General features: G+C 47.7%; 5 protein-coding genes across 19 annotated transcripts in view; 3 read left to right on the forward strand and 2 right to left on the reverse strand.

The window, feature by feature from the left end:
• Positions 1 to 918, forward strand: part of LOC121597058 (protein Gawky-like) — a 49,365-nt gene extending 48,447 nt beyond the window's left edge. For 5 of the 6 annotated variants that reach the window (XM_041922536.1, XM_041922534.1, XM_041922533.1 and 2 more), the window contains one exon: positions 4 to 918. In XM_041922536.1, coding sequence (XP_041778470.1) covers positions 4 to 176 — 173 coding nt within the window. In that variant the 3' untranslated portion in view covers positions 177 to 918. The remainder of the gene's footprint in view (positions 1 to 3) is intronic. The other variant, XM_041922538.1, reaches the window with a different exon arrangement.
• A 72-nt stretch (positions 919 to 990) lies between these two features.
• On the reverse strand, positions 991 to 3,082 carry LOC121597062 (zinc finger protein 883-like). The gene is made up of 3 exons (XM_041922553.1): positions 2,890 to 3,082; positions 2,685 to 2,821; positions 991 to 2,616 (listed from the first exon to the last, which is right to left on the reverse strand). The coding sequence occupies exons 1-3, from the start codon at positions 3,001 to 3,003 to the stop codon at positions 1,374 to 1,376; spliced, it is 1,494 nt and encodes a 497-aa protein (XP_041778487.1). The 5' UTR covers positions 3,004 to 3,082; the 3' UTR covers positions 991 to 1,373.
• A 9-nt stretch (positions 3,083 to 3,091) lies between these two features.
• Positions 3,092 to 5,186, forward strand: LOC121597063 (STE20-related kinase adapter protein alpha). Its single transcript, XM_041922554.1, has 3 exons — positions 3,092 to 4,267; positions 4,340 to 4,470; positions 4,539 to 5,186. Exons 1-3 carry the CDS (start codon positions 3,399 to 3,401, stop codon positions 4,625 to 4,627), a joined length of 1,089 nt encoding a protein of 362 aa, XP_041778488.1. The 5' UTR covers positions 3,092 to 3,398; the 3' UTR covers positions 4,628 to 5,186.
• LOC121597065 (myosin-2 essential light chain) lies at positions 5,072 to 13,031 on the reverse strand. Of its 4 annotated transcripts, none has more exons than XM_041922560.1 (4): positions 12,866 to 13,031; positions 12,730 to 12,757; positions 6,053 to 6,381; positions 5,072 to 5,976 (listed from the first exon to the last, which is right to left on the reverse strand). In XM_041922560.1, exons 1-4 carry the CDS (start codon positions 12,866 to 12,868, stop codon positions 5,893 to 5,895), a joined length of 444 nt encoding a protein of 147 aa, XP_041778494.1. In that variant the 5' UTR covers positions 12,869 to 13,031; the 3' UTR covers positions 5,072 to 5,892. The 4 variants fall into 4 exon arrangements, with proteins under 4 accessions (XP_041778494.1, XP_041778491.1, XP_041778490.1 ...); XM_041922557.1 differs by lacking the exons at positions 12,730 to 12,757; positions 12,866 to 13,031 and adding exons at positions 7,003 to 7,230; positions 7,948 to 8,051; XM_041922556.1 differs by lacking the exons at positions 12,730 to 12,757; positions 12,866 to 13,031 and adding exons at positions 7,003 to 7,230; positions 7,944 to 8,046.
• A 286-nt stretch (positions 13,032 to 13,317) lies between these two features.
• LOC121597061 (F-box/LRR-repeat protein 20) lies at positions 13,318 to 23,750 on the forward strand. Of its 7 annotated transcripts, none has more exons than XM_041922546.1 (11): positions 13,318 to 13,428; positions 15,322 to 16,375; positions 20,720 to 20,827; positions 20,895 to 20,978; positions 21,043 to 21,315; positions 21,392 to 21,494; positions 21,799 to 21,884; positions 21,974 to 22,165; positions 22,235 to 22,336; positions 22,473 to 22,685; positions 22,757 to 23,750. In XM_041922546.1, exons 2-11 carry the CDS (start codon positions 16,268 to 16,270, stop codon positions 22,862 to 22,864), a joined length of 1,377 nt encoding a protein of 458 aa, XP_041778480.1. In that variant the 5' UTR covers positions 13,318 to 13,428; positions 15,322 to 16,267; the 3' UTR covers positions 22,865 to 23,750. The 7 variants fall into 7 exon arrangements, with proteins under 7 accessions (XP_041778480.1, XP_041778484.1, XP_041778482.1 ...); XM_041922550.1 differs by lacking the exon at positions 13,318 to 13,428 and adding an exon at positions 13,740 to 13,802; XM_041922548.1 differs by lacking the exon at positions 13,318 to 13,428 and adding an exon at positions 13,791 to 13,879.
• The last annotated feature ends 431 nt before the right edge of the window (positions 23,751 to 24,181 follow it).

The raw sequence follows: 24,181 nt of genomic DNA on the forward strand, positions 1-24,181 counted from the left end.
CAGGCGCCGACACCTGGGGCTCTGGATGGGCCATCGGTGGCAGCTCCGGTGCGAGTGGTGCTGGCGCAGCGGCAGCCAATCTGTGGGCACCGCTGGATGCAGGTACGGACAGTGGAACGCCAACCAGTTTGAATTCGTTCCTACCGGACAGTTTGCTCGGGCCGGAGCTGAACTGAATTCGGTCGAGTTCGAGCAGCATGATGCCGCAGCAGGAAGAGTAACGGACTTTCCTTTATTTTTGAAGACTGTTTTTTGTTTGTTTCTGTGTCGTTTTGTTTACGAGTTACATACATAGCAATATGTATAGATGGAATGGTTGCAAAGATGCCATATTTTGGCCTATTTTGCTTTTTTTTTTTTCAAACCATCTTTTACACACTAGCGCATTATCGCACAGCTATCAATGATCGTGTATTTGGCTTGTTAAGCCATTTGGTTTGTTTTGTTTTATCACTTTATTGTGCACCAAAATAAGAACTATCTTACTTTGAATGCCTTTTCATTCCTAATCCGTCTACTTCCGATGGTGCAGCTGCAACTTTTGGCTCCGCAAAGACGCAAATCAACCCGTGAACTACTCAATATTCAGTGCAGTGCAGTTGCACTGAATATGTTTTAATGAACCAGCAGACGATCCCGATCAAACACAAGCAGCTGTAGAGTAGCAGTTTACCATACGAAAACCATCCAATGGGTTAGCAAACTGTCCTGTCCATCGTCCATATTGTTGTGGAAACGTGTAAACCGATCAAAGGCGTGGAACGAATTGTGTGCTGCACACACCTAAAAATACGAGAGCACCGGCCAGGCAGGCTCAGCAGGACTCGAACGCCACACTCGAGTGGAGGAGGCGCAAATGGACGACGAAAAGGAAACAACAGAGGAAACGGCAGGTCCCCAGAGACGGAAGGCAGAAAAGAACATATTTATTACTTTTAATATACACATCATGCGAAAAAGCGCAGCAAATGATGATCAGACGAGATGAGATGAAGGGGAAAGGAGCAAAAATATGAACCCGTATTAGATTTACTATATTATAAAAGGTATACATAAATGTTATTGAATTATTTTTGAAATTATTTAGATATAATGCCAGAGATAAATAAAACGAAACCATCAAATATGATCTAGCGAACAGCAAATGGGGTAGGATGAGTGTAACCCCATTGTAAGGCCTCTGAATATGATGACGATCTTCGGTTGGAAAGCCACTCGTCTATGCTTTAGAGATGGGCATTTCGGTTCTTCTAAGTCTATAAATCGGTACACTATTCGAAAATCGGTAGCACTACAGATGGATTGCGATGGTCTGATTGCATGAAAAATAAGCCAATATTGGCACGGTCCTGGGTGCATTAGGTACACCTCCACTATGCTTCGTCCTTTGCTGCGGCTTTGCACACGGCGACATGCTGCGTGTACAGCCTACTGCGACTGAACTTTCTCGAGCAACCGCCACACACGAACGGATACTCGCCCGTGTGCGTCATCTCGTGCCGCTTCCGATCGCTGGTGTACATGAACCGCTTCGCACAGTACCGGCAGCCAAGCGATCGTTCCTGCGTGTGCACCTTCAGGTGTTGCTTCAGCTGCGACTGAGTTTTGTACTTCTTGTCACAGTGTGGACACACCGCGTAGTACGTGTTGGAGTGGACGCGCTCGTGGATGCGCAGGTTCGACTTCCGGTGAAACCGTACCCCGCACGTCTTGCAAACTTCGCGCTTCTCCTCGTGCAACAGTGTGTGCATTTTAAGGTTCTGGGCGCTCTTGAAGCAAGCGCCACACTTCCCGCACACGTACTTCTGTTCCGTGCTGTGCTCTTCGATTTCGTGCGTTTCAAGCTGAGCGGAGGTTCGAAAGCAAGCGTCACACGTGCCACACCGATACCGGAGCGGTTTGTACGGAATGCTCTGGTGATAGTTACGCTTCGTACGGCAGCGGAACAGTTTGAAGCATACCTCGCACCGCACTGGACGCGTGGGATCGTGCACCGCTTTCCGAATGGAGTGCTGCTGAGCAGCATGCTTTAGCAGTGCCTCTAGCGTGGGGAAGGAGGCGAAACAATCGCAACACTTCTTTTCCGTCGCCGTGAACAGGGAAAGGCGCGTGTTTGGGCGTCCCTTGCAGGACGAACTCACTATGGTCCGTTTGAGGTGGAGAGCCGTCTGGTGTATGCGTTGATCCTCCGCGGTGGCAAATCCACGATCACAATTATCACAACCATGCTGTACGTTCGGCGCACTGTGCTGTTCTGTTGGATGGTTTAAACCGGCGTGACGTTTCAGCGCATCCTTTGTGTGAAACGTTAGCAGACAGTCCTCGTGGCAACAGTAATAGCACGGACCATTGCCGTTGTTTGTCGCTAAGCTGACCCCTTCCTCATCCTGGTCCGCGAGAGCAGAAACAATTTCCAAATCTGGCAAGTTTTCCTCACCCTGCTCACTGGCCAGATCAAGGACACACTCTGTGTCACTGGTCAGATCAAAGTGTTCCTCCAGCAACTCGTCCGGATGCAGTTGGTTATGGATTTCATCGGAATCCATTAGCAGTTCCACCACCAACTCTTGCATCTCCACATTTGATTCTGCCACACTTTCGGGATCGACCTGTAAGCTACACACACACAAAAAACCAATTGTATTACGCTTCCTTATCCACTTCTATCTAAAGGAATAGCTTACGGCTGCTGGGTAATGCTTCTTGACGCTCGTAGTTCGTCGTCCGATTGGCGAGCCTTCTGGACGAAGGTAAAGGCTTGCTGAGCATTTTCACAGCATGCTGGGCAGATAAAGGTTGGCAGTCCATCACCTTCGGCAATCTATCGAGAAAGAGGTTACGATTTCAGCGCCGCGAGCCATAACAACAAGGCGTAGAGCATCTAGGTACCTGAACCTGGGCGCAGAATTGTATAATTTCGGCCAGTGTGGTGCCACCGGTCTCCTCGAACAGATAGTAAGCATTGCTCAGCGCGTCCAAGCAAACACGACACTGAAGACTCATCGTAAAATATGTGCCGTTTCCGTAAAAATAAATGGGGAAAAACGCTCTTCTCTTCTGCGCTCGATAGAAGTCTTTTGTTTACAAACCAGTCTGACAGATGGCGATAAATTACCGCGCGGTACATGAGGGGTAATTTTGGGGTACAATTTTCAGAGCGATTTGTTTTGTCAACAATCCGAAACGTCAAACGCGTCGCATCGGACATTACGCCAGCCCCAGCCAGCCAGGTGTGTAGGTGCACCGCCAGTACTTACATTTTGCATTTGTGAAAACGTATCCGATGGAGTGATTTGGCGAGCAATCCGAAATCCGAAGCGCATCGAACACGCCACCCGCGCCAGTTAATGTCGATGCCGCCATTATAGGGGGCGAGTAAAGGACCCTTCCGCGACGACATGTTCGACAATAACATCAACCACTACGTGCTGAAGGTGGAGCTGGCCAAATGCTTCGGCAATCTGGGGACGGTGTTTCTGGCACAGCACCTGCCCACCCGGCAGCACGTCGCGGTGAAGAAGTTCCTGGTCGAGGATCTGAAGAACGACATCAGCTACGTGATGGACGAGGCGAAGCATCTGCGCGAGTTCGACCATCCGAACATCCTCTGCTACCACACCGCGTTCGTGCACCATCTCGATCTGTACTTTGTGCTGCCGCTCATGTGCTACGGCTCCTGCCGGGACACGATGGCCAACTACTTCGAGACGGGCTTCCCGGAACCGATACTGGTGTGCATTCTGCGCGACATCCTGCAGGGGCTGGTGTATCTGCACTGGAAGGGCTACATCCACCGGTCGATCCGGGCCAGCCACGTCTTTCTGAACGAGACGCGCGCCGTGCTCGGGGGCTTCCGCGTGTGCACCAGCTTCCTGGGCGAGGGCAAGCGAATACGCAACCTGCACGAGCTGCCGCCCCACTCGGTGAAGTCGCTCAACTGGCTGGCCCCGGAAGTGCTGGCCCAGAATCTGACCGGCTACACGGAAAAGTCGGACGTGTACAGCCTGGCGATCACGGTGTACGAGCTGGCGAACGGGCTGGAACCGTTCTCCAACATCACCACCACGCTGATGCTGACGGAGAAGATGAAGGGTGGCTATCTGCCGATGCTGCTGGACGCCACCACGATACCGAGCGAGGAGGTGGTGCTGGCCCAGTCGGCGGAAGCAAAGTCGAACGAAGCGGCCGCCGCCTCGATGCGCCAGATTTACGCCTCGCGCCAGTTCACCGATGCGCTGCACAAGTTTGCCGAGCAGTGTTCGGAAAGGTAAGCGATGCAATGGTTCGGCTAAAACCGAGGGGCCAGTGAATAATACGCAATTTCTTTCCTTTTCAACAGCGACCCCAAGAACCGACCCAGTGCCTCCGCCTTAACATCGCACCCCGTATTCAAGCAGGTATCGCACACCAACATTAGAGAACAGTTTGCAAAGCACTGCATACAGACTGTTGATTTTGACTCGATTCAAGGTAGGAACATGTCGCCTTATTGGTTATTGGTCGGATGAGCACAATTAACCGCTTCTCCTCTCTTACAGATAACGACGACATCAATATGACCAACAGCTTCTCGCAGATGCGCATGGACGCTGATGGGTCCTTCGAATGGGACTTTGATGATTCGTAACGGCGGCGTGCGTGTTCGCAGGCTAAAATGTTGTGGATATGGGGCGAAACGGTGTGAAACGTCAGTCAATCAATCAATAGGGCAATGATGGCCCGTGTCTCCGGTAAGGGTTAGAGAGCAGGTTAGAAGCAAACAGTAGGCCGGGAAACAGATATGTATGTATAATCTCATCACCTCGGCACCTGTGGCACCAGGGCAAAGCAAACAAATTCAGACGCTATTTTGTGTTGAAAGGTGTTTTTTATTAGCTATTTCTTATTATATTACGTTTTTATCGGTTTTAAAACTCGTTGCAATTGTTCCAACATTAAATATAGATGTGAACGGTAAAACACGATTTTAGTAGAGACAACGCTAACCGCGCACGATGAGAGGCAAAAATCAAAACAGATATTTAATGAAGAAAAAAGAATGATAAAGCAACAGCTGAAACACAGTCGAATATAATCCTTTATATGTCTCCAAAACAAGGAGCAAGTTTATTGGTTTATAAAGAGAAGTTCCTAGGTGCTTGATTATCAAAAACACACACGGCTCGCGGATACACTTAAATTCGAAAGAAACAAACTGGAAAAAAAGGTTGAACCCTCTCTTCTATCGTGTATTGTTTGATGAAGGAAAGGACGGTGTCGCTTAATACTTTGCCTTCTTTTTTACTCTTACACCACGACGACGACGCGTTTCCGTTTCCTATCCCGCTCTACACACCGTCCTTTCCTTCACTGCCCACTATACACTACGCTTCTTTTCTTGGCATTACATCGGGCAATTTTTGAGACACAACCAAAAAAAACAAGTTTTTATAAGAAAAAAAAAGAAATGCGGCACGCAAAAAAACCCTTCCCCGCGGGTGGGGCTTGTTGTTTTAAAAAGTAAAGAAAAACAAAAATATTGTTCATCCTCTCTGAAGGTGCTGCCTTTGTGCCCCACTGCTGCGTTCTGCAACCACTGTTTTTTTTTTTAGTAGAAGTAGTAGAAAGAATCTAAGAAGCGAAAATGCAAACTCTGCTAAAGCGCGCCAGCTCGTCATGCGTACACTAGAACACGCGGTCATACCCTTTTATCGCCATGAACGAACATTTGCAGGAATGGAAACATAAGTAGCTTAAGTAAACGATACTCGCTCGTAAGTCTATCTCGGGTTGGTATGTGTGTCTGTGTTTGGTCAGCCTTCCCGTTACTAAACAAACGCAGGAAAGCTGTCGTGTGCACAGAGTAGTGGTACGGTACAAAACATCATCACCACCACCAACACCGTCACGCGTTTAGCCGCTCATAACCATCCGGACGAACTCTTCGTAGTTGACGTTTCCTTGCGAGTCCTCCTGGTTCTGGAGCAACTGTTCCACCTAAACGCAAACGATAGTGATCCATTAGACAAAAGCTCTACATTTGATCATGTTTTCTTCTTCTTCTTCTCCCTACCTCATCATCGCCCAACTTCTCGCCGAGCGTCGTCAGCAGATGGCGCAGCTCGGCCGACGAGATGAACCCGCTGGCGTCCTTGTCGAAGTGGCGCAGCCCCTCGATGAAGTCGTCCGCCGTTTCGGCCGTGCGCTGCTTCGAGATGGCCTGGTAGATGGGCAGGAAGACTTCGAACGAGACGCGCTCGTCCGGTTTCAGCTGCATCGTGAACTTCTTCACGTCCGACTCGGTCGGGTTTTGGCCGAGCGCTCGCAGACATTCGCCGATCTGCTGCTGCTGGATCTTTCCATCGCCACGGTTGTCGAACAGATTGAATGCCTCCTGGAATTCTGTGGCGAGTAGAGAACGAAGGTTGCGACGAAAAAAGGATTATAATCTGTTATTTGCTTCTTTTAGGGAACAGGGGTAATTTTTATAAGTAAAGGAAAGTCTTTGTGCATGGTTTGGCTCCACGTTATGTGGGAGAGATAGAATATATGCTGGCACTGGTTACAAATTATACATTATACATGCATCTCCCCGCTTGGCAAGAAGCTACAGTCGACAGTTGCACAAACATGTTGCAGTGCCGCCAATCGAGGTGCCCTTACTTGGCAAATTCCCTTCTTCTTGCTCTGCCCCTGTGCTTCATGGGAGGGGGGGGGGGGGGCTTCATTATCAATACGCGGGACAGTTTAATTAACAAGCTATTTCCCTTTTCCGTCGTGTGTAGGGGGTTGTCGTTGTGACACAAATTGTTGCAGCGAATGCAAGGAATGCACTTGCGCAGCTGGTAGAATGCATTACAGCGAACTCAGACACCAGTTTCACGTTCTTGGAAGATGCAGCTCTGATGCATTCCAAAATTTAGAGCTTTGTTTCTACAAAAGTACAACAATTGCTTTAAGAACCAATAACCAATAATCACCGTACGACCGATTCTGATGTTTGATCACTTTTATGCATCTTACCTTCCACAGATGTGAAATTGTTTTTCTTCGGTGGATCGTACATGTACATGTTTGCCGGATTTGGTCGTATACGGGGTTTTTTCCTTCCAGCAACTGTTTCTAATTCACTTCAAATACACTTTCTATTTGCGCAGCTGCCGCCAGATTAGTTACACACCTGTATCTGTACCCCTCTTTCTCCACACTGCCAACTGTCCGGTAAGAGAAAAAGCTTCGACTGAAAACCCGCTGTAGGTAGGAAAATGGATGGAAACGAGGAGAAGGGTCAACGGCGGTGCAGTTGGTGGAAACGCGGTTAAAACAAAACAATTTCACGGTCACGCTTTCGTTCGGTTTGAGTGGTTGCGGTTTTCGGTGTCACCATCGCAACACACCACACACTCACACGGACGCGGACAGCCGGTGTGAAGTAGTGTGTCCCAAGCGACTAAGCGACTAAGCAAGCGGCGCCCCGAAGGTACGTTTCTCACTATTGTTTGCAATGCGCGCTTTTATCACAACACACACACTCACACCAAACCCACGAAACGTAACACTTGGAAAATAACGCTCCGGATCGAAAACTGCAAACGTAGCAGTGGAATAAGCAAGCGGGAAAAAAAGCTTGGAAAAGGGGAAATGAAAGAGTTTGTGAGTCGTCACTTCAAATAGAACGCAAATGAATTGCGCGTGGCGTGTTTTTCGCGTTGACGCGTTGAATTTTTAGCACGTTTTAACGTTCGTCTCACTATTCCATGCGCTTTCTCCTCTCCTTTATCGTTCTCCTCAGGTCTCAGAGTCACTTGATCAAATCACCCATTCCACACAACACACAGCCCCCCGGCTAGAATGACGGGTCAAACGACATACGACGGATCAGCTGGGACGGATCGTATGTCACTGTGATCTAGCAGGCGCGTGCACAACACGATCTCGCACCAAAAAAAAAAAAGACAAAATACCAACGAGTACCCAACACCGTGCCGCGCGTGCCGTAGGCCGTGTGTCGACGATCGGATAGTATGTTGACAACTGGCAGCGGCAAAAGATACCAGCCCGTGTGTTTGTCTGGGTCTGGTCGGTTTGTCTGTCCGCTTGCGAACCCCGTGCAGCAGCAGCAGGCAGCCGTGAGAGCTTTGTGGTCCTCCCCACCCTGTCCTGAGTTGCTGCTACTACTGCTGCTGCTTTACAGCACAACTCCGTCTCCGTAACCATATTGGGCATATTAAGCGCAGAGAGAGGGATGCTGCCGTTGCTTCACACCACAGTCCCACCACCCTTATGCCATGCGCACCCATGCTAGCCCAGCCAGCCGCGAGATGATGATCGTGGCGCGATCGGGCGAGAGATCGGAACGTAAAACTTCACTATCTGCGTGAATGCGAACGCATAGTGGTAAAAAGGGGGGGGGGGGGAGACGGAACGTTCGAAAGGCTCTCTTAGTTTCACGGACACACGACAACGACGACACAGGAGGTGGTGGGGTGGGAAAACCGGGCAGCAAGCGACAAAAAGAGCAAAAAGTGCACTGCATGGGTAGTGTGCGAATGTAACGCCGACCGAAAGGGTTTTCGCATGTGGAACTGGATACACACACACACACACATACTCGACGTCGTCAAACTTCCCGAGCACGAGCAAAAAAAGAAGGCCACACATTCCCTTCTCTCCTCCTCCAGTGCCGGTTTTGTTTCTTCTCCTGCATGATTACTGCATGAACAACAAAACAGGCGCACAAGCCTTGGATGGATCTACAATCACACACACACACACACCCGTCCGATAAGATAAGGAGTGTCATATCCGTGTGCATGCAGATATCCAAAAGTTTGAGATCTAGAACTAATTAAAGATGCATCTAGGAGAGATTGTTGTAGCAGATGCATTCCCTCAATCTTAACATCATGTCGTCTTGGAGTGGAATTTTCGGGTCGCAAACACCATTCAGTCCTTCCTTCCCAGACATGCAATAAGCATCATTAAAACAACGCAAAACTAAAGCTGAAACCCCCGAACCGCTACAGTGGGACCGATCAACACTGGTTTTTTAATGCATCCATCTCGTGCAGATAATTGCAAACGGCAACCATAATACTAAAACATGCGCGCGAAGGCATCATCGAACGACGTACTTTTGAAGGACGAAATAGCGCCACACGCTGTTTGAGTGAATATTATATGAATGCATTGCGCCACCCATTCGTCGTTGCTTAACCCCCGACATCTGTTAACTTAATGTTGCTAAAAGTAAGAAATGGCACTGCAATGTCACTGTTTTCACCACTTTTTTGTGTGTGAAACCTCAACCACGGCTTTCTTTCACAATAAAGCCCACTTTCTACCAAACTGCCGAGGTATCAATTAGGCCCATTCGTTGTGTGTATTATTACTGTTGTTAAGAAGCAACAACAGCAAAAATGGCTCATTTCACATCGTTTCCCACAACTTTGCAGGGTGGTGGTGCTGGTGTGGTGCATTCCCAGAGACTGGAGATGCTAAATGGTTATGAGAAACCCCTCTCGCGCCTTTGGGAGACAATCTCAATCGCTATTTATATGGTAATGCAAACCATAATTCGGGAATAGGTGGCACAAAAGGCACAGATGATGGCACAAATGCTTTAACTTTCACAAAAGTTAAAAGTAAAAAAAAATAAGGAAAATAAGTGTGTAAAGGTTTTGCACCAAAAGTTTTGCATGGAAAACGAGAAGACATTGCCACCGCAATTGAATTGTTTACATACGTCTCTCAATTAGGACAATTAAGACATGCAACAGGAAGCTTGTTCGAATCAATTTGCTTGCATCGCAGAAGGGTCTTCATAACTATTTGCTACATCTGAATCCGGCCAGAGTAGCCCAAAATAAGCCACCAAATTGTTTTGCCTTATAAAACCAAAAGTGACGGCACACACACAGGCACACACGGACCTACATTTTCACATCCGAACAGAAACGATAAAATAAACTCCTACCCAACTGCGTAACATTCAAAAGCAACCCGCTTTTACCAAATATACACACTGCAACTTTACAACATGCGAGACAGTGTGTTTTAGCAGAAAAGGGTGTGCGCGCGCGTACGAAGGTGTCCCAAGATCGCGGGAGGTGGGGATGGGGACCCACCGTACGAGTCCTCCGAGGGCTGACCAAACGAAGGCAATCGTAGCGTACGAACGTACACACAACAGCAGCGCACCGCGCCATCGCACAGTCAACGCCATTTATGGAAGAAAATTGAATAATCTTTTATGTTCGGCAGCAGCGATCACCCTTCTTCTCCGGGGAGGGGGAGGGCGCGCGCGTACGATTGCCACCACACGCGGATCTTTGTATGATGTAGCGCTGCCTGCCACAGCACTGATTCACACATACTAACCCTGAACGGTGGCGGGTCTCTGTTCTCACTCGCTGGGCATTGGCGCGAAAATAGCGCATAGTGAGTGCATGCGTATGTTGCTAAAACAGTTTCCAAAAGTCTTTCGAATAGCGTATCTATCAATGTAAATCCGTTGGTTTACATGATCATTAGACGTACAGAGCTATTTAACAACAATTACACTACTGTTAAGGTACTACCAATTCATCATAACTACGCAATCCAAAGATGCAAATTCATAATTAATCATTCATTCTCACCCATATGGATATATTCCCTTTGGATGACAAATTGCCTACTGGCCCTTACTTCACTAATGGAGATCATGTAATCTTCTACCTTTATGAATTGTTTCGTGATTGCTTGCCTTCTGTAAGACTCCAAATAAGGCTCCAAAAATGAGATAAACAAGGAAAGGAAGGGTGTAAGGGAGAGTCAACCATTCAACCGTATGACTAATCCACAGTTGTGCTGCATAGGCGTCAAGATCATGAGTATCGCATAGTAAGCTACCTTTGCGTATTATTTAACCTAGACCACAATAATCACCGCATCGTACCGCTTCTTGGAAGACAACAATCAAGAAGGTTCGGACCTCCATTGTAACTGAAGGGTCAAACACAACACCCCTCCACGCGAAACAAGTTGCCATGAGCCATGAGGGATGTGATCGGGTGGGGGATGCAAAGAACTACTCCACTCGTCACAACTGACTCTACGACATGGCCCCACGTTGGCTTTGGGGTCCATTTTTTGCGAGGTCACTCCACACCGCCATCCACCACGCGTGGACTACGGGCAACTTGTTTGCCTTTTAAGGAACGCGCGTCGCAAATGGCTTGACCTCGTTTCTTCTTTTAGCAAAACGTATCAGCGAAGAGCCCTGCGATGACGGACCCAGAACCGCAAACTTAAGCCAGCAATTGGTACGGGTGGAACGGCGTGTTTGTGTGTGAAGGCTGCTGTGGTATGCGTGAAGGCTCGCTCCATCTCTCCCTCTTTTGTTGTTGTGAGCCTTCGAAGGCGCGCCTCGCCTTGTCCAGGGCTGCATACGGGGATATAAATAAGACAGCAAACGCAAGACGTCGTGGCTTATCGATTCGCACGAAAGCATGATTGACGAATCGGTGCCATGTGACGCGACGGTTGGGCAAAGTTCTAACCCCTTTCTTCGTCTACAGAAGGATCTACATAGCACTTTAGTAACAGATGGTGGGTTGCACCTTCCAGATGGCCGCTATCTTCCAGTACGTGTTGATTCATCGAACAGTGCTTGCCTATCTGCGTTTCGAAATACCAACTGATAATGTTACACGGGCAAAATGGAAACAGGCATGAACCGGGGCGATAGTTTCGCTACTATCTACGTTCATGCGTGAAACGTGTCCCTTCGTTCTAGTAGAATAGCAATGACATTAATTGAAATTGATACCGCCACCGCTCAGTGGCTTCTGATCCGTACGAAATCAATGAATCAGAAACCGCGAATGGTTGCAACAGGAATAACAACTTTACATACGAAGTTTGTGGCAAAAGTCATGAAATGATTTGAAAAGTAATCAATACGCTACAATGTAAAATTATTATCAGTACGTTCGAAAGCCAAATCTTAACTGCATCGTCTTGATAAGCTATCAGTCAATGCGATGCAGGTAAAATCATTGAAATGTTGAACCAACCGATTTCAATCTCTACTTTCATCGCTTGAACGAATATTAATTTACGAATATTAACATTTGGCCGATGTTGCGGTGGTAACCGGAAAAGCACGGCAGCTGCAATCTGATGATGGAAATGTGTGACCAATAAACTGATCCCATTTTATTCCAAACGTGCGTCCCCAGTAGCGTTTTTTAAGCTTATCGCAAAATACTCCTTCAGCATTTTTCAGTCACTTTTCAACCAGTTCTAACATCTGCCACAGGGCGGGTGGATGTTTCGCACCTAGCCCCAGCCATAAAACTGTCTTCCCTTTGTGGGCCGTTAATGTTATACAAACATTCCGCACCGGTTGGTTATCACGTCCGCAACGGATGCACATTCGTACACGGTTTTTAAAAATCGTGATTTGTCATCGCTCTGCGATGGTTTCGCCTCCACCACCTCTCCCCAACCGCTTTCCTGACCGACCCACGCTGAACGGAGAAAGAAGACTCGCCTACATACGCGATGACAACTCAGAGCGTACCCTACACTGGCACCGAACATGACGTCACTGCTGTGGAATTCCAACATCTCGAACAGGAAGTGGTACTTTTCGGAACAAATCCATGTAGAAACCTTACTAAAACTGTATCGATTATGACCGATGCCTAAGTTCACCACAGAACGGCCAGACAGCTGGAAAGTTTAGAATATTGCAGCACTTACCAGCCAATTGATCCTCGGTGAGATTAGTCTGCGGGAAGACAGGCAAGCGTTAACAAAGGAAAGGAAAACAAAACATCGGTGCTGTAAACGGTCGTTTTCCGCTTTTCCGCCGCGCAGGGCGCTGTTTGTAACTTACCATTTTGCTGTTTGGGATGTGTGGAAGCAATTAAACGCAAATAACAAGGAATGCAAAGCGCAACTAATCTAGAATTTTGATAAATTCCAGCAACACTCGCGGAATGAATATCGAATGCGACGAATACTGGACTGTTTGACAGCTCCCGTTCGCTGCCCCTTCGTGCCGTAACGCTTCGTAACGCTTCCAGATGTCAACTGTCGGCCAAGGTGTGCGTAGGATGCTGGAAAGGCGCATTTTACTTATTAATTATTCCAAAAATAAAAATGTTGTGCCACATTACTAAAATGCTTATTTTATCTTCCATTGTACACCGTTCAAGAGCAAACTATTATTAGTCAAATTATTCTTTGCCCAACAACAACATTCTATCGTTACTGCTCTATACACCTTGTCGTGTTTTGAGAACGGAGCTGTCAGTGCAGATGTTTCGAGGAAAAAAAACGAATTTTCCAATTGGTGGAACTGTCACAGCACAGCAGGAGAAAATTTGTTTGCAAAAAGCAGCAGGATAGCGCTGCCCGATTGTTGTTACCGTGTGGAAAACGTTGAAACGCAGCAAGGTGTGTGTTGTACCGCTGGCTGTATGCGTCCTCTATGCCCTTTTCTAAGCTGGCGCTATCTATTTTCGTGCAAACCGAAGGGACTGAACCGTGCAGCTTCGCCCTATTTTCCTTCGCCAGTGGTGCAAGTGCCATTGCGTAGCATTTAAAGAAGCAGCAGTGCTGATGCCCTATCTCTGCACACTGCCTGCACGACTGCATTGCTGAGCGGATCGTGTGCGGTGGGGGCGGCATGGTGCGTGTATGGTGCGGCCAAACCGATCTAGTGTGGTTACATAAATTGTGAATATTTTGTGCGATCTAAAGAAAAAAAAGCTACAAGGAGACAGGGAAAGAAATGGTTCAGATCGGGAGGCAAAAATCTGGAATACAGTGTGCGTGTGTGTGTTTGTATCCGTTTGTTTTGTACAGCAAGAGGGAGCGAGATAGCACCGAGCGAGTGGGATACCGAGTGAGTGCGCAAGGGAGAGAAGGACTTTTAAAACGTACACAGTGCACCACAAGTTTTTATCCAATTAGTGTAACTTGCATGGGGCATGGGTTCGAGCAAAGGCGAGGTGAAAATCAATAACCATGTACAACACCACCCGCGATAGTGCTGTGCGGGGTTTTGGTTCGTTATACAAAACAAACGGCACACATCAATCATCGCAGCATGCCACCACACACCGAACAGTGCTAGGCACTGGCTGTCAAAGGTTAAAGTAAATAGAAGAGAGCCCCGCTATGCGCTGTGACCAAAGGAAGTGTTGGCAAGGAGCGGAAGGGGTAGGCAATGGCAAAGGTTTTTTTTTGTACGGGTGTCAAATACAATGCCCGAACAGCTGATCATAATAATACAGGTGCAGTACAGGTCCGAACGATGCCTATGCCCTTTTGGTGGCAAGATGAACAACAAACGGAGAAATTTGTCTTCATGTTGTTGCCATTCAACATTAATGTTCACTCAAATTGTACAATAATGTGTCATTTCTTGTGGAATGTATGAAATGAGCTACTTCACCCTTCACATTACACAGCAGTGTCAACAAAAGCAACCCCAAAAATGAGATGAGCGGATAATGTAATCCTCCCCTTTCCTCCCCTTTTCTCCCCAGCCGAAAGAGAGTGAGAGCATACCACAACGGCCTCGCACCGAAAACAACAACAAGCTGAAACACGAACGCACACAACGAAGCAGGCCAAACAATTTACAGCAGCAGCAGCAAAAAAACAACAAACACACACACACACACACACACACACACACACACACACACACACACACACACACACACAGAGAGAGAGAACACGAAGAACCCGACAAAAGAAGTCGTGTCGCCATATTGAATCAAGAATGCTTCAATTACTACGCACGGAAGGGGTTGATTCAGAGAAGAGGGTTGGGGTGAGAGATGGGCGATGACAGGTAGTAAGAAGAAACAAATAGCCTACACACATTTTCTCCCCCCGCCAGTGGGGTTGACCACATGTGTGCGAATGTGTGTAGCGGGTTGGTGGTGGTGGTGATTGTGGCGATGGGTGTCTGTCTTGCCGCGGTGTGTGTACGATGTGTGCCCTTTTTCTGCTTCCCTTGTTTCGCTGCTAATCGCGAAGCAGACGACGGACGGACGGGCCTATACACGGGGGCCTCTTCGACGCGGTCGTCTGTTTCGCTTCAGAATCCATCCAACCAGTCCAGCTCAAGGGGGGTCCGTGCTGCAACTGTGCCGTAGTTTGTGCTCTGTTGCTTCAACACAGGGGCTTTTCCATTAGCCGGGCAGTGTGTCGTCTGTCGATGCAAAGTAGGAAGTAGATCAATTCATTCCGGGGGAGGTGTCCGGGGGCATTCGGGCAATCAGTGTTAAGAGTAGGGTGGTTACAACCCTGGTTTCTTGTTTCTATTCGATTTAGGATCGTGTCTAGTTGCTGTTGCGTAAAATGCAGTCAGGACTGTTTGGCAAAGTGTAGTTGCTGTTGCCGTGGTAGTGAGTACACGGTGCAAGTGTAGTGTCGATAGTGGCAAGTGATAAACGTTTGACAAGAAAATTGAAAACCCCATCTAGAAGGCGCAGTGCTAGAGTGACGGCGTTACGGGGTGCATACGTGTGCGTGCAGTGCGCGTGTATCCTCCAAACAAAGGAAAGTGCTCCCGACCACACACTGTCGCTGTTAGCCAATGAAGAGCCATCCCTTCCGGTAGACCCTCCCGCCTGCCCGGAATCGCTCGCTGTGCGTTCTCAATTATATTGGAGTGCGTTCCACACACACACACACACACACCCACAACCCCTTCCTTCCAGCCGTGTGTGCTTGTGCCCTCAGGAAGCGTGAATTCAATCCGCACAGCAGTCATCGGTTTCCCTTCAATTCATCCGTGTGAGGTTCACGACTCCCTTGAACCCTGTTGCTGCCGCTACTGCTGATCGAGTGGGTTGCGCCTGTGTGTTTGTGTCGGTGCTCTCTCTCTCGCTCTCCCTATCGCTGTGTGTGACGTTTGTTGCTTCTTTGTTGGTTAAGGCGAGACCGTTTTCTATTGCGTAGTTCCTTGCCTTCCTGCGCTGGAGACACACCGCAAAGAGAGGAGGAGGACAATCGCAACAACGAAGCAGTGTTTCGTTGACGGGCGGTCACACACCAACACAAACACAGATCGGGAAGAGAAGATAGAACCGCCACCCCCTGCGCGTTCGGGACAGCGGTTGCTAAGCGTGCGCCGGAATTTCTTCGCCTGCTGCGAGTGAAAGGGCAACAGCGACAGCAACAACCGTTACGAAATTCTAACCGGAAGCGAGCCAAACGCAGACGGAGGAAACACCAGCTACGACAACGCACGCGACAACGGCACGGAGTTAGCACGATGAAGGCACGGAACGGAGAGCGTTCACCGTCTCGGCAGAAAAACTCCGCCAAGGAGCCGAACGACAAGATGATGAACCAGATACAGCTGGTTCGCAATCGATTCGAGGTAAGGCTTGAACTCTCCCTCGCCGGATTAATGCACATGTACGTTATTTTGTAGGAAGGGTGTGTAATGCTTGAACGAAAACGATTCTAGGAAGAGCGTGGAAATATATCGATGGTCCACGCATTTGTCCATTACGCCAAGACGAGTGCTTTGTACGCTGAGAAAGAGCAAATAGCTAACCGAGCAATTTACTCACCTTGAATGTGTGACCGTGGTCAGCCTCTTCCTTTCCGGTTGTTATTCGTGGCGCAATTTCCCGAAGTGCAATTGATCTGCCATTTCAAACGTGATCGAACATAGCAATTGCGATGGAATGCAATGGCAGAAAGAAAAATGTCCTTGCTTTGGAGCATTTTTGTACCCATTGATGTGGACCCATGGGTGGCTGAATCGTTTTTTGACACACTTGACACACATTCAAACTAGAAAGCGATACTTTTCTAAAGTTGTAATAGCCCATAAAAGCATTAAAACACTTTGGTGTTTTGTTATCATTAAGCACCTTTACCTGGTGAGTCGTTCTCTAAAGAGTAGTTTGAAAATAGGTGCATTTTTTACAAAGAGGTTTCGATTTTTTAAAGCTCAATCTAAGACATTAGCAATTCTGATTAGCAGCAAAATTTAACTGCAACTTTGTGTGTGTGTGTTCTCTTCGCCACAATATTGCATCTCCCTGTTTCTGTATTATCGTACCCTGTCGTGCGATGTAGGTCAAACTTTTGCACCATGCTTTTGCACACACAAAAAGAAGAAGCGCAGTCGTAAACACGAAACCTCTCCTACATCCCCCAGATACGGCTTGTGTTATGAAAAGGTGTCTCGTTGAAGGAGAAAGTAAGATAATACGATGCGATCATACGTATGTGCAGTGAAGGATGGGAGGAATCGTGTTAATCCTCCCGCTGCCTTCTCCCATGGAACTTTATTTGGCTCACACCCTCTTCGGATTTCAAAAAGGAAGAAGAATATCTCCCCACTTGCGGGATGTATTACATACCCCACTCAGACCCAACTGCAACTCATTTTCATACTGTGCTGAAAAATATAAGTCGAGGCAACGCGGTGCAGCGGGTAAAAGGGCATACTGTTGGGGCTGGCTGGTGCGCAGTTTCTTTAAGTAAACAAAATCTTGCCTGGGATGCACTTGGGAGCGGCGGGGCTGCAGATAACACCAACCAGCGACCCCCGCCAAGCGAAGTGGCACGAATTTAGGTCAAGTCAAGAGTCGTTAGATCCAATGCCAACAAAACCTCCACCCAAATAGAGCAAAGTGTGTTGAATGTTGGGACTTTTTTGGAGTGATGTTTCCATTTGAAAAAGGCTGGTATGTGCCACAATTTTAAGGATTATCAAAGCAACTATTCATACTTTTTTGAGTTATACTTTATCAATAAAACTGCTGCATTAAAATACAACAGTAACTACCCGTGTATGCTCAGTAAATGCTCATCCTTCCTTACTGAAGTGCCATGTCTGCATTTTTGTTATCGGTTTTTGAAGACACATGCGCTCTACAAAGTATTCGTAGCCGTCTTCGTCATGTGTATGTTACTGTTTTACCTCGTTCGTTAGTATGGGTTTCACAATAGTCAGATTCTTAAAAAGTAAATCTCCCTAAAACCCATTCCATTTAGTTAGTAACAACAAGCATTTCGTCTACATTCTCACCAGCTGCACGGGTTCCCTAGTTTCTATGGCGCTTACTTAAGCTTCTTAAAGCGTCCAGCAGTTTCCCCCTGCATTCACTTTGTGTACCTAGAATCCTTTCGTCACTAATGACTGTTGCTTCACCACGCCACGGTCTCGGAAGTGGAAGGACCGGCTGGAGAAGTGTCGGGCGTTGTCATGCTGCCCGCAGAGCATGCTTGAGTGTGAGCCAATGAGACAAAAAACACCCCAGTGAGCAGGAGCTGATGTCTGTCGTCTGGATTCCTTTCGGGTGCGTCGTGCAAACGACGCTGTTCTGCTGGTTTTTTGTTTGAAAAGCGTCGTCTGGCTGCGTATGCTCGATGATGGCGACGATGGTGGTGCTGGTGAAGGTACTACTCCATATAAAGTTTAATACCTCATCCGTTTCGTCTCTGCTCCAACCAACAGGAGAAGCACACTACTGTCGCGAGCTGTCCCAAATCTGGCTTCGGTTCGTCTTCGGCGGTTTTCGTGTTCCGTTTTCGTGTCAGCATCAGCATCTGACGTGGCAAACCCTTCACCGACTAATGCCAAGGAAAGCTAAGTCCTCCCCTCTTGCCTTGCTCCACCCTGCCGTGCCCTTTAACCATGCACTACCACCTTCGGGCTGCACTGGATCGGGCGTTCGGGTCTCTTTGTGTGCACAACGTGTGCATTCGCCTCACACCAACATCGTCCTGCGTGGTCCTTTCCAGCCACAACTCATCTCCCCTGCAGCACCCCGTTGGTCTCTAGATGAGAGGGGGGGATTGCTCTCATTCAGAAGCGACGTGAAACGGAATCCCCGTAGCGGGATCGGTACGCCCATGTATTGGGTTTCTCCGCCACTTCGTTCGCGTGGTTTGCGAATGCGTAGGGCAGCTCTTGTTTCTTCTTAGTCTTAGCACTCGGGCCTGATGGGACCTGGGTCTTGGGTTTACCAACACAGCACGGCGAACGAATACCGTTCTGCCGAACTAGCAATGCGCGCGGGGCTGCATTATTAAACTAGTTGTGTTGTCTCGACGGCACAGGGCACACACATCCTGAGCGACTGGAGAGCGAGTATAGACATCTTCCCCCGGCTGTGCTTTGTACTTTCCTGCTCCTTTTTCGCGCAGGACACACGAGACAAAGAGGAACCTGTGTTACTAGTGCAGAATCCTTGCACGAAGCGCTTAGGAGAAGAGGAACCGTTAGTGTGGCAGTTTTTTTTCCCCGGAATCACTTCAGTGCTGCTGACGTGTGCAATAACGACCAACGGTGCTAGTTTGGTCTTTTAGTTAGTTAGAGACTTTTAGGAAGGATTTTGAAACCCCAACTCAGGAAATAGGAAACCCACCACCAGCAAGTGTTTTCACGTCTTTGGTTTTCTGTCTCAGGGATAGCTAGCAGTGTGTGCCTTCTTTGTGTCCACTGTGGATTTTATAAGGTGACCATCAGTGCTCCTACAAAAACCACGGACTGTCGCAAACTCATCGCCCAAGCTAATCATATCCATCAAAGTATTCCGAGTGCGCCTCAAGATGAATCGTTACCATCCCAGCCATTATTCCCATCATAACCATCACCATCATTACCATCATCATCATCACCATCACCATGGAAACGGATCTCGCGGGACGCATCAACAGCAGCTTCAGTACTACCAACAGCAGCAGCAGCAGCAACCTGAGTATCTTCATTACCAGGAACAGTATCACAGCCAACGTAGCTACGATGTCTACAGCCGACGAGCGCAGCAGCAGCAGGTTTGCAACAGGACTTGTACATACTGCCTGTCCTGTTAATTTTACGTTGAAAAAGTCATTTGGATAGCGTTTTAAAGCACAGTTTTGCCGTGTGTCCTTTGTCTGCTCCGGAGCTCTCGGAGCAGAACACTCCAGCACAAACTCCGTCAGAAGTTCTATCACAGATTGGGAAGAGGATGAAAAGAAGAAATTCCTTCCGTAGCTGTAGACGGGCGATGCCAGTCGTAAATTTTCTTTGTCGTTCGCTCCACTCCACACGGACGAAGGTTAACCTCAATATCCGCTATCCGAACGATACCCAACGGGACTGACCTGGGTCAACAGTTACTACGGCCGAAATTTTACACCCTAACTTCGGGGCTCTATCTTTCGTTTTTCCCCATTCAGTGATGGTGTGTTGGTGTCGTGACCGTGCGCGATATCACGGTTTGCCCGTCCGGCGCTATCACCACCGTACATTCATGTCTCCCCTCGTAAACCTTGACCTCCGACAACGGTGGTCCATTACTTGACCTGTTTTAAGGAGCTAAGGTTAGGGGTGTTAGGGTGTCGAAATCACCCTTTTTTCCAGTGTTCGCTCGCACTGTGTGGGTTGGTGTGGAAAGCGTTGGAAGGAGTGTGTTTTACATTTACATTCCGTTGAAAAGTAAGCAATTACTAAGCGATCAAGAAGAACGCCGTTTGCTGTGAACCAACGGTAGAGTGCTTCACATGCAGCGAGAGGTTTGAATCATTTGCATTGATCGATGGCGTGATTTGTGTACTGAAACAAGCTCCATGTCTGACTACGTAGTTCCTAGAAGAGTTTTTTTTACTATTTTTTTATTAAATAACTTCGTTTCAAACACCTTTCTTATGATGTAGTCCTTTATTTCATATTAATCTAAATACTATTGTTCTTCTCTATATTCGATCACTGCTCTAGAAATCGTGCATCATCCCGGATGATGAGATCTCTCGAAAACTACCAAAGGAAATTCTGCTTCGCATTTTATCATACCTTGATGTAACCTCGCTTTGCCGTTGTGGACAGGTAAGAACCCAAAGCAACAATGACGCATACAGATATAACCTAGCAACCGTTATTCTTGCCCTGCTAGGTTTCTCGATATTGGAATATTCTCGCACTGGACGGTTCCAACTGGCAAAAGATAGATCTGTTTGATTTTCAACGAGACATTGAGGTAAAACTGCTCGACCGGAAATACAATTACATGTTACACGCAAGTTGTTTGGTAAATGTTGTAGGGTCCAGTGATCGAAAACATCTCACAGCGCTGTGGCGGCTTCCTGAAGTATCTGCGATTGCGGGGCTGCCAGTCGGTCGGCAGCCACTCGATCCGTACCCTTGCCAACTACTGCCATAACATCGAGCATCTCGATCTGTCCGAGTGCAAGAAGATCAGCGACGTTGCCATACAGCAGCTCAGCAAGAACTGCGCCAAGCTGACCGCGATCAATTTGGAGTCGTGCTCGCAAATATCCGACAGCAGCCTTAAGGCACTCTCCGACGGGTGTCCGGTAGGTGGACAGCTTTGGAGAATCTTTTTTAAATATCATTTACCAATTGCTAAATTGCCTTGCACTATCGTTGTAGAATTTGTCCGAAATCAATGTATCCTGGTGCAATCTAATCACGGAGAATGGCGTCGAAGCGCTCGCTAGGGGATGCAACAAGATCAAAAAGTTCAGCAGTAAAGGTAAGCATCAAACCATCCCACTACAAACGACGACAATGTTTGTTGGATAAAGTATTCCTTTCTGTGTAAGCCAAAGTTTAATCTTACCGTGTAAAGTGGCCAAACAAGTGTTGCACATTGCGTATCGCTGGTTGGTCAACATAAGAGTCACTGTTTGTTTAAACTACACGTATGTGATAATGTGCCCTCATTAGAATGCATGCTGCAAATGGGTTTAACGTGCCTGTGTTTATCTTACTGTCTTGCTATCTCTCTCTCTCTCACACACACACATACTCTAACTTTTGCCATTTGTCCGTTGCAGGATGCAAGCAGGTGAACGATAGGGCTGTTATCGCGCTTGCACTGTACTGTCCTGGGATCGAGGTTTTAAATCTACATAGTTGTGATGTGAGTAGTCACGCGCACTGCTGCAAGTACGCGAAGCAAGAAACTGATGGATCCATACTATTTCCCCTGCGTCCTTTGACCTTTCCCAGAGCATAACGGATGCATCGATATCGAAGATAGCAGAAAAATGCTGCAACCTGAAGCAGCTGTGCGTGTCCAAGTGTACCGAGCTTACCGATCAGTCCCTCACTGCCCTAGCGATGAATAATCAGTACCTCAACACGCTCGAGGTCGCCGGATGTGCACAATTCACCGATAGTGGCTTCATCGCGCTGGCAAAGGTGAGCCCAGTTGTCTGCATTCTTCATCATTTCCATTTCCATTCTCAAAAATATTGTGTTGTTTTTCAGAACTGTAAATACTTGGAGCGCATGGATCTGGAAGAGTGCAGTCTGATCACCGATGCCACTTTGCAGAACCTGGCATTGGGATGTCCTAGTCTGGAGAAGCTGGTAAGAAATGAAACCTCAGTCCTGTAACTTCTATCTTACGCTTCCAATTTCTCTCTCTCTCTCTCTCTCTCTCTCTCTCTCTCTCTCTCTCTCTCTCTCTCTCTCTCTCTCTCTCTCTCTCTCTCTCTCCGGTCAGACTTTATCACACTGCGAGCTGATAACGGACGAAGGCATCCGGCAGCTGGCCGGTGGTGGCTGTGCCGCTGAAAGCCTTTCCGTCCTGGAGCTTGACAACTGTCCACTGATCACTGACGCAACGCTAGAGCATCTAATATCCTGTCACAATCTGCAACGGATAGAGCTGTACGACTGCCAACTCATTTCACGCAATGCAATCCGTCGTTTAAGGGTAAGCGGGCAAAAAATGGCCCCCCATTTGTTGCGTTGAACGTTACAAACCTCGTTTTTTTTGCTTTCCAGAATCATCTTCCCAACATAAAGGTTCACGCTTACTTTGCACCGGTTACGCCGCCACCAACAATAAACGGTCCACGTCCTAGGTACTGCCGGTGTTGCGAGATTCTCTGAGATCAGGCGATTGGCTTAGCCAGAAAAGTGCTCTGTAGGAGTAGAGACGACTGATATTTATACTTGTAACCGTAGCATACACCTTTCGGATTTGATAGGAAACCCCAGGGGGCTGATAGGAGGGTCTATCGCATTGTCGTTTGTGCACCACAAAACGCTTGAGGCATCGTGCGAATCGAGAACCTTTTTTAAGGGCAGCTATGGGGCACACTAGCCTCCAAATACTGGCTGCTAGGCCTGGACTGAAAACTACATACATACATACTTACAAACACACAGACACACATACACACGAAAACTGCATTCGCTTTGCATGCACGGTGCAGTGCACCAGTCGCTAATTGGATGTCTCTGTGCCAGTGGGGTGTCGAGAAGAGCGAAACGGAACAACATTTTACAAGGAGCTGGATCACATCCCACGCGTAACGTTCGCAAACAGCTTAACGCATGCTTTAGTCACCTTGTGTGTGTGTGGGTGGGTGTATGTGTAAGCATTACTTAGAACATGTTAGCGTAACACGAAATGGGCCCTAAACAAACGACGCCGCCGGTAGGAAAGTACGACAAACCGACAACCAAACACTCAGAATATCACACCAAAAAATAACAGCTTATTCTACGTCGAAGTTGTGGAAAGGGGAGGGAGGGGGGGGATTCAGAGACACCGGAAAAAAACCAAAAGAACGGGGTTGGAACGGCAAAAAAACACAAAACAACCACACTAACGACAAACACACAAACTCTATCACATGTGTTCAGCAAAGCATAAGTATGGTGTGAAGTATCAGCAAAAGTATCATACACACATAGTAGCATAACGAATCAACGTATCGTGCAATCATTTGTACATTGAACCATTGTAGATGCGGGAGAATGCGGATGGCGGTAACAATAACAGCAACAGCAACAACAACAACATACCCCCTCCAAAAATACCCCCCAACACTTGTAGTAGTTCGAATACTTAAACATACCGCCGATGCACCGCAGTGCAGTAGGAAAGTGCACACGCGTTCGCATCGATAAACATTTTATGGAATGAAATCATCTACTACACTACTAAAACAATACTTTAAGTGTATGCGTATGTGTTTGGAACACTTGCAACTAAAGGGAAACATAGTATGCAACAGTTTAGATAAACATAAGCAAGAAACGAGAGGAAGGGGGGGGGGGTGGGAGAGGCGGAAGAAGCAACAACTGGTGTACTAATAATGCTCACGAGCACTATCTACATTAAGCATCATTACACTGTGTAGCACATAAGCTTTTGTACTAGGTGTGTTTGTAATGTGCATGGAATAGCCGGAATTTGGA

This window comes from Anopheles merus, chromosome 3R (genome assembly GCF_017562075.2).
Source record: "Anopheles merus strain MAF chromosome 3R, AmerM5.1, whole genome shotgun sequence".
Taxonomy (NCBI): domain Eukaryota; kingdom Metazoa; phylum Arthropoda; class Insecta; order Diptera; family Culicidae; genus Anopheles; species Anopheles merus.

Excerpts from the sequence above, each read along its gene's own strand:
- LOC121597063 (XM_041922554.1), top strand. The coding sequence starts at position 3,399 with ATGTTCGACAATAACATCAACCACTACGTGCTGAAGGTGGAGCTGGCC. Across the intron at positions 4,268-4,339 it reads GCCGAGCAGTGTTCGGAAAG|CGACCCCAAGAACCGACCCA; the intron begins GTAAGCGATGCA and ends CCTTTTCAACAG. Across the intron at positions 4,471-4,538 it reads TGATTTTGACTCGATTCAAG|ATAACGACGACATCAATATG; the intron begins GTAGGAACATGT and ends CCTCTCTTACAG.
- LOC121597061 (XM_041922545.1), top strand. The coding sequence starts at position 19,570 with ATGAATCGTTACCATCCCAGCCATTATTCCCATCATAACCATCACCAT. Across the intron at positions 22,166-22,234 it reads GCTTCATCGCGCTGGCAAAG|AACTGTAAATACTTGGAGCG; the intron begins GTGAGCCCAGTT and ends GTTGTTTTTCAG. Across the intron at positions 22,686-22,756 it reads ATGCAATCCGTCGTTTAAGG|AATCATCTTCCCAACATAAA; the intron begins GTAAGCGGGCAA and ends TTTGCTTTCCAG.
- LOC121597065 (XM_041922557.1), bottom strand. The coding sequence starts at position 7,051 with ATGTACATGTACGATCCACCGAAGAAAAACAATTTCACATCTGTGGAA. Across the intron at positions 6,382-7,002 it reads CAATTTCACATCTGTGGAAG|AATTCCAGGAGGCATTCAAT; the intron begins GTAAGATGCATA and ends TACTCGCCACAG. Across the intron at positions 5,977-6,052 it reads AGAAGTTGGGCGATGATGAG|GTGGAACAGTTGCTCCAGAA; the intron begins GTAGGGAGAAGA and ends GTTTGCGTTTAG.
- LOC121597062 (XM_041922553.1), bottom strand. The coding sequence starts at position 3,003 with ATGAGTCTTCAGTGTCGTGTTTGCTTGGACGCGCTGAGCAATGCTTAC. Across the intron at positions 2,822-2,889 it reads AATTCTGCGCCCAGGTTCAG|ATTGCCGAAGGTGATGGACT; the intron begins GTACCTAGATGC and ends CTTTCTCGATAG. Across the intron at positions 2,617-2,684 it reads AGAAGCATTACCCAGCAGCC|CTTACAGGTCGATCCCGAAA; the intron begins GTAAGCTATTCC and ends GTGTGTGTGTAG.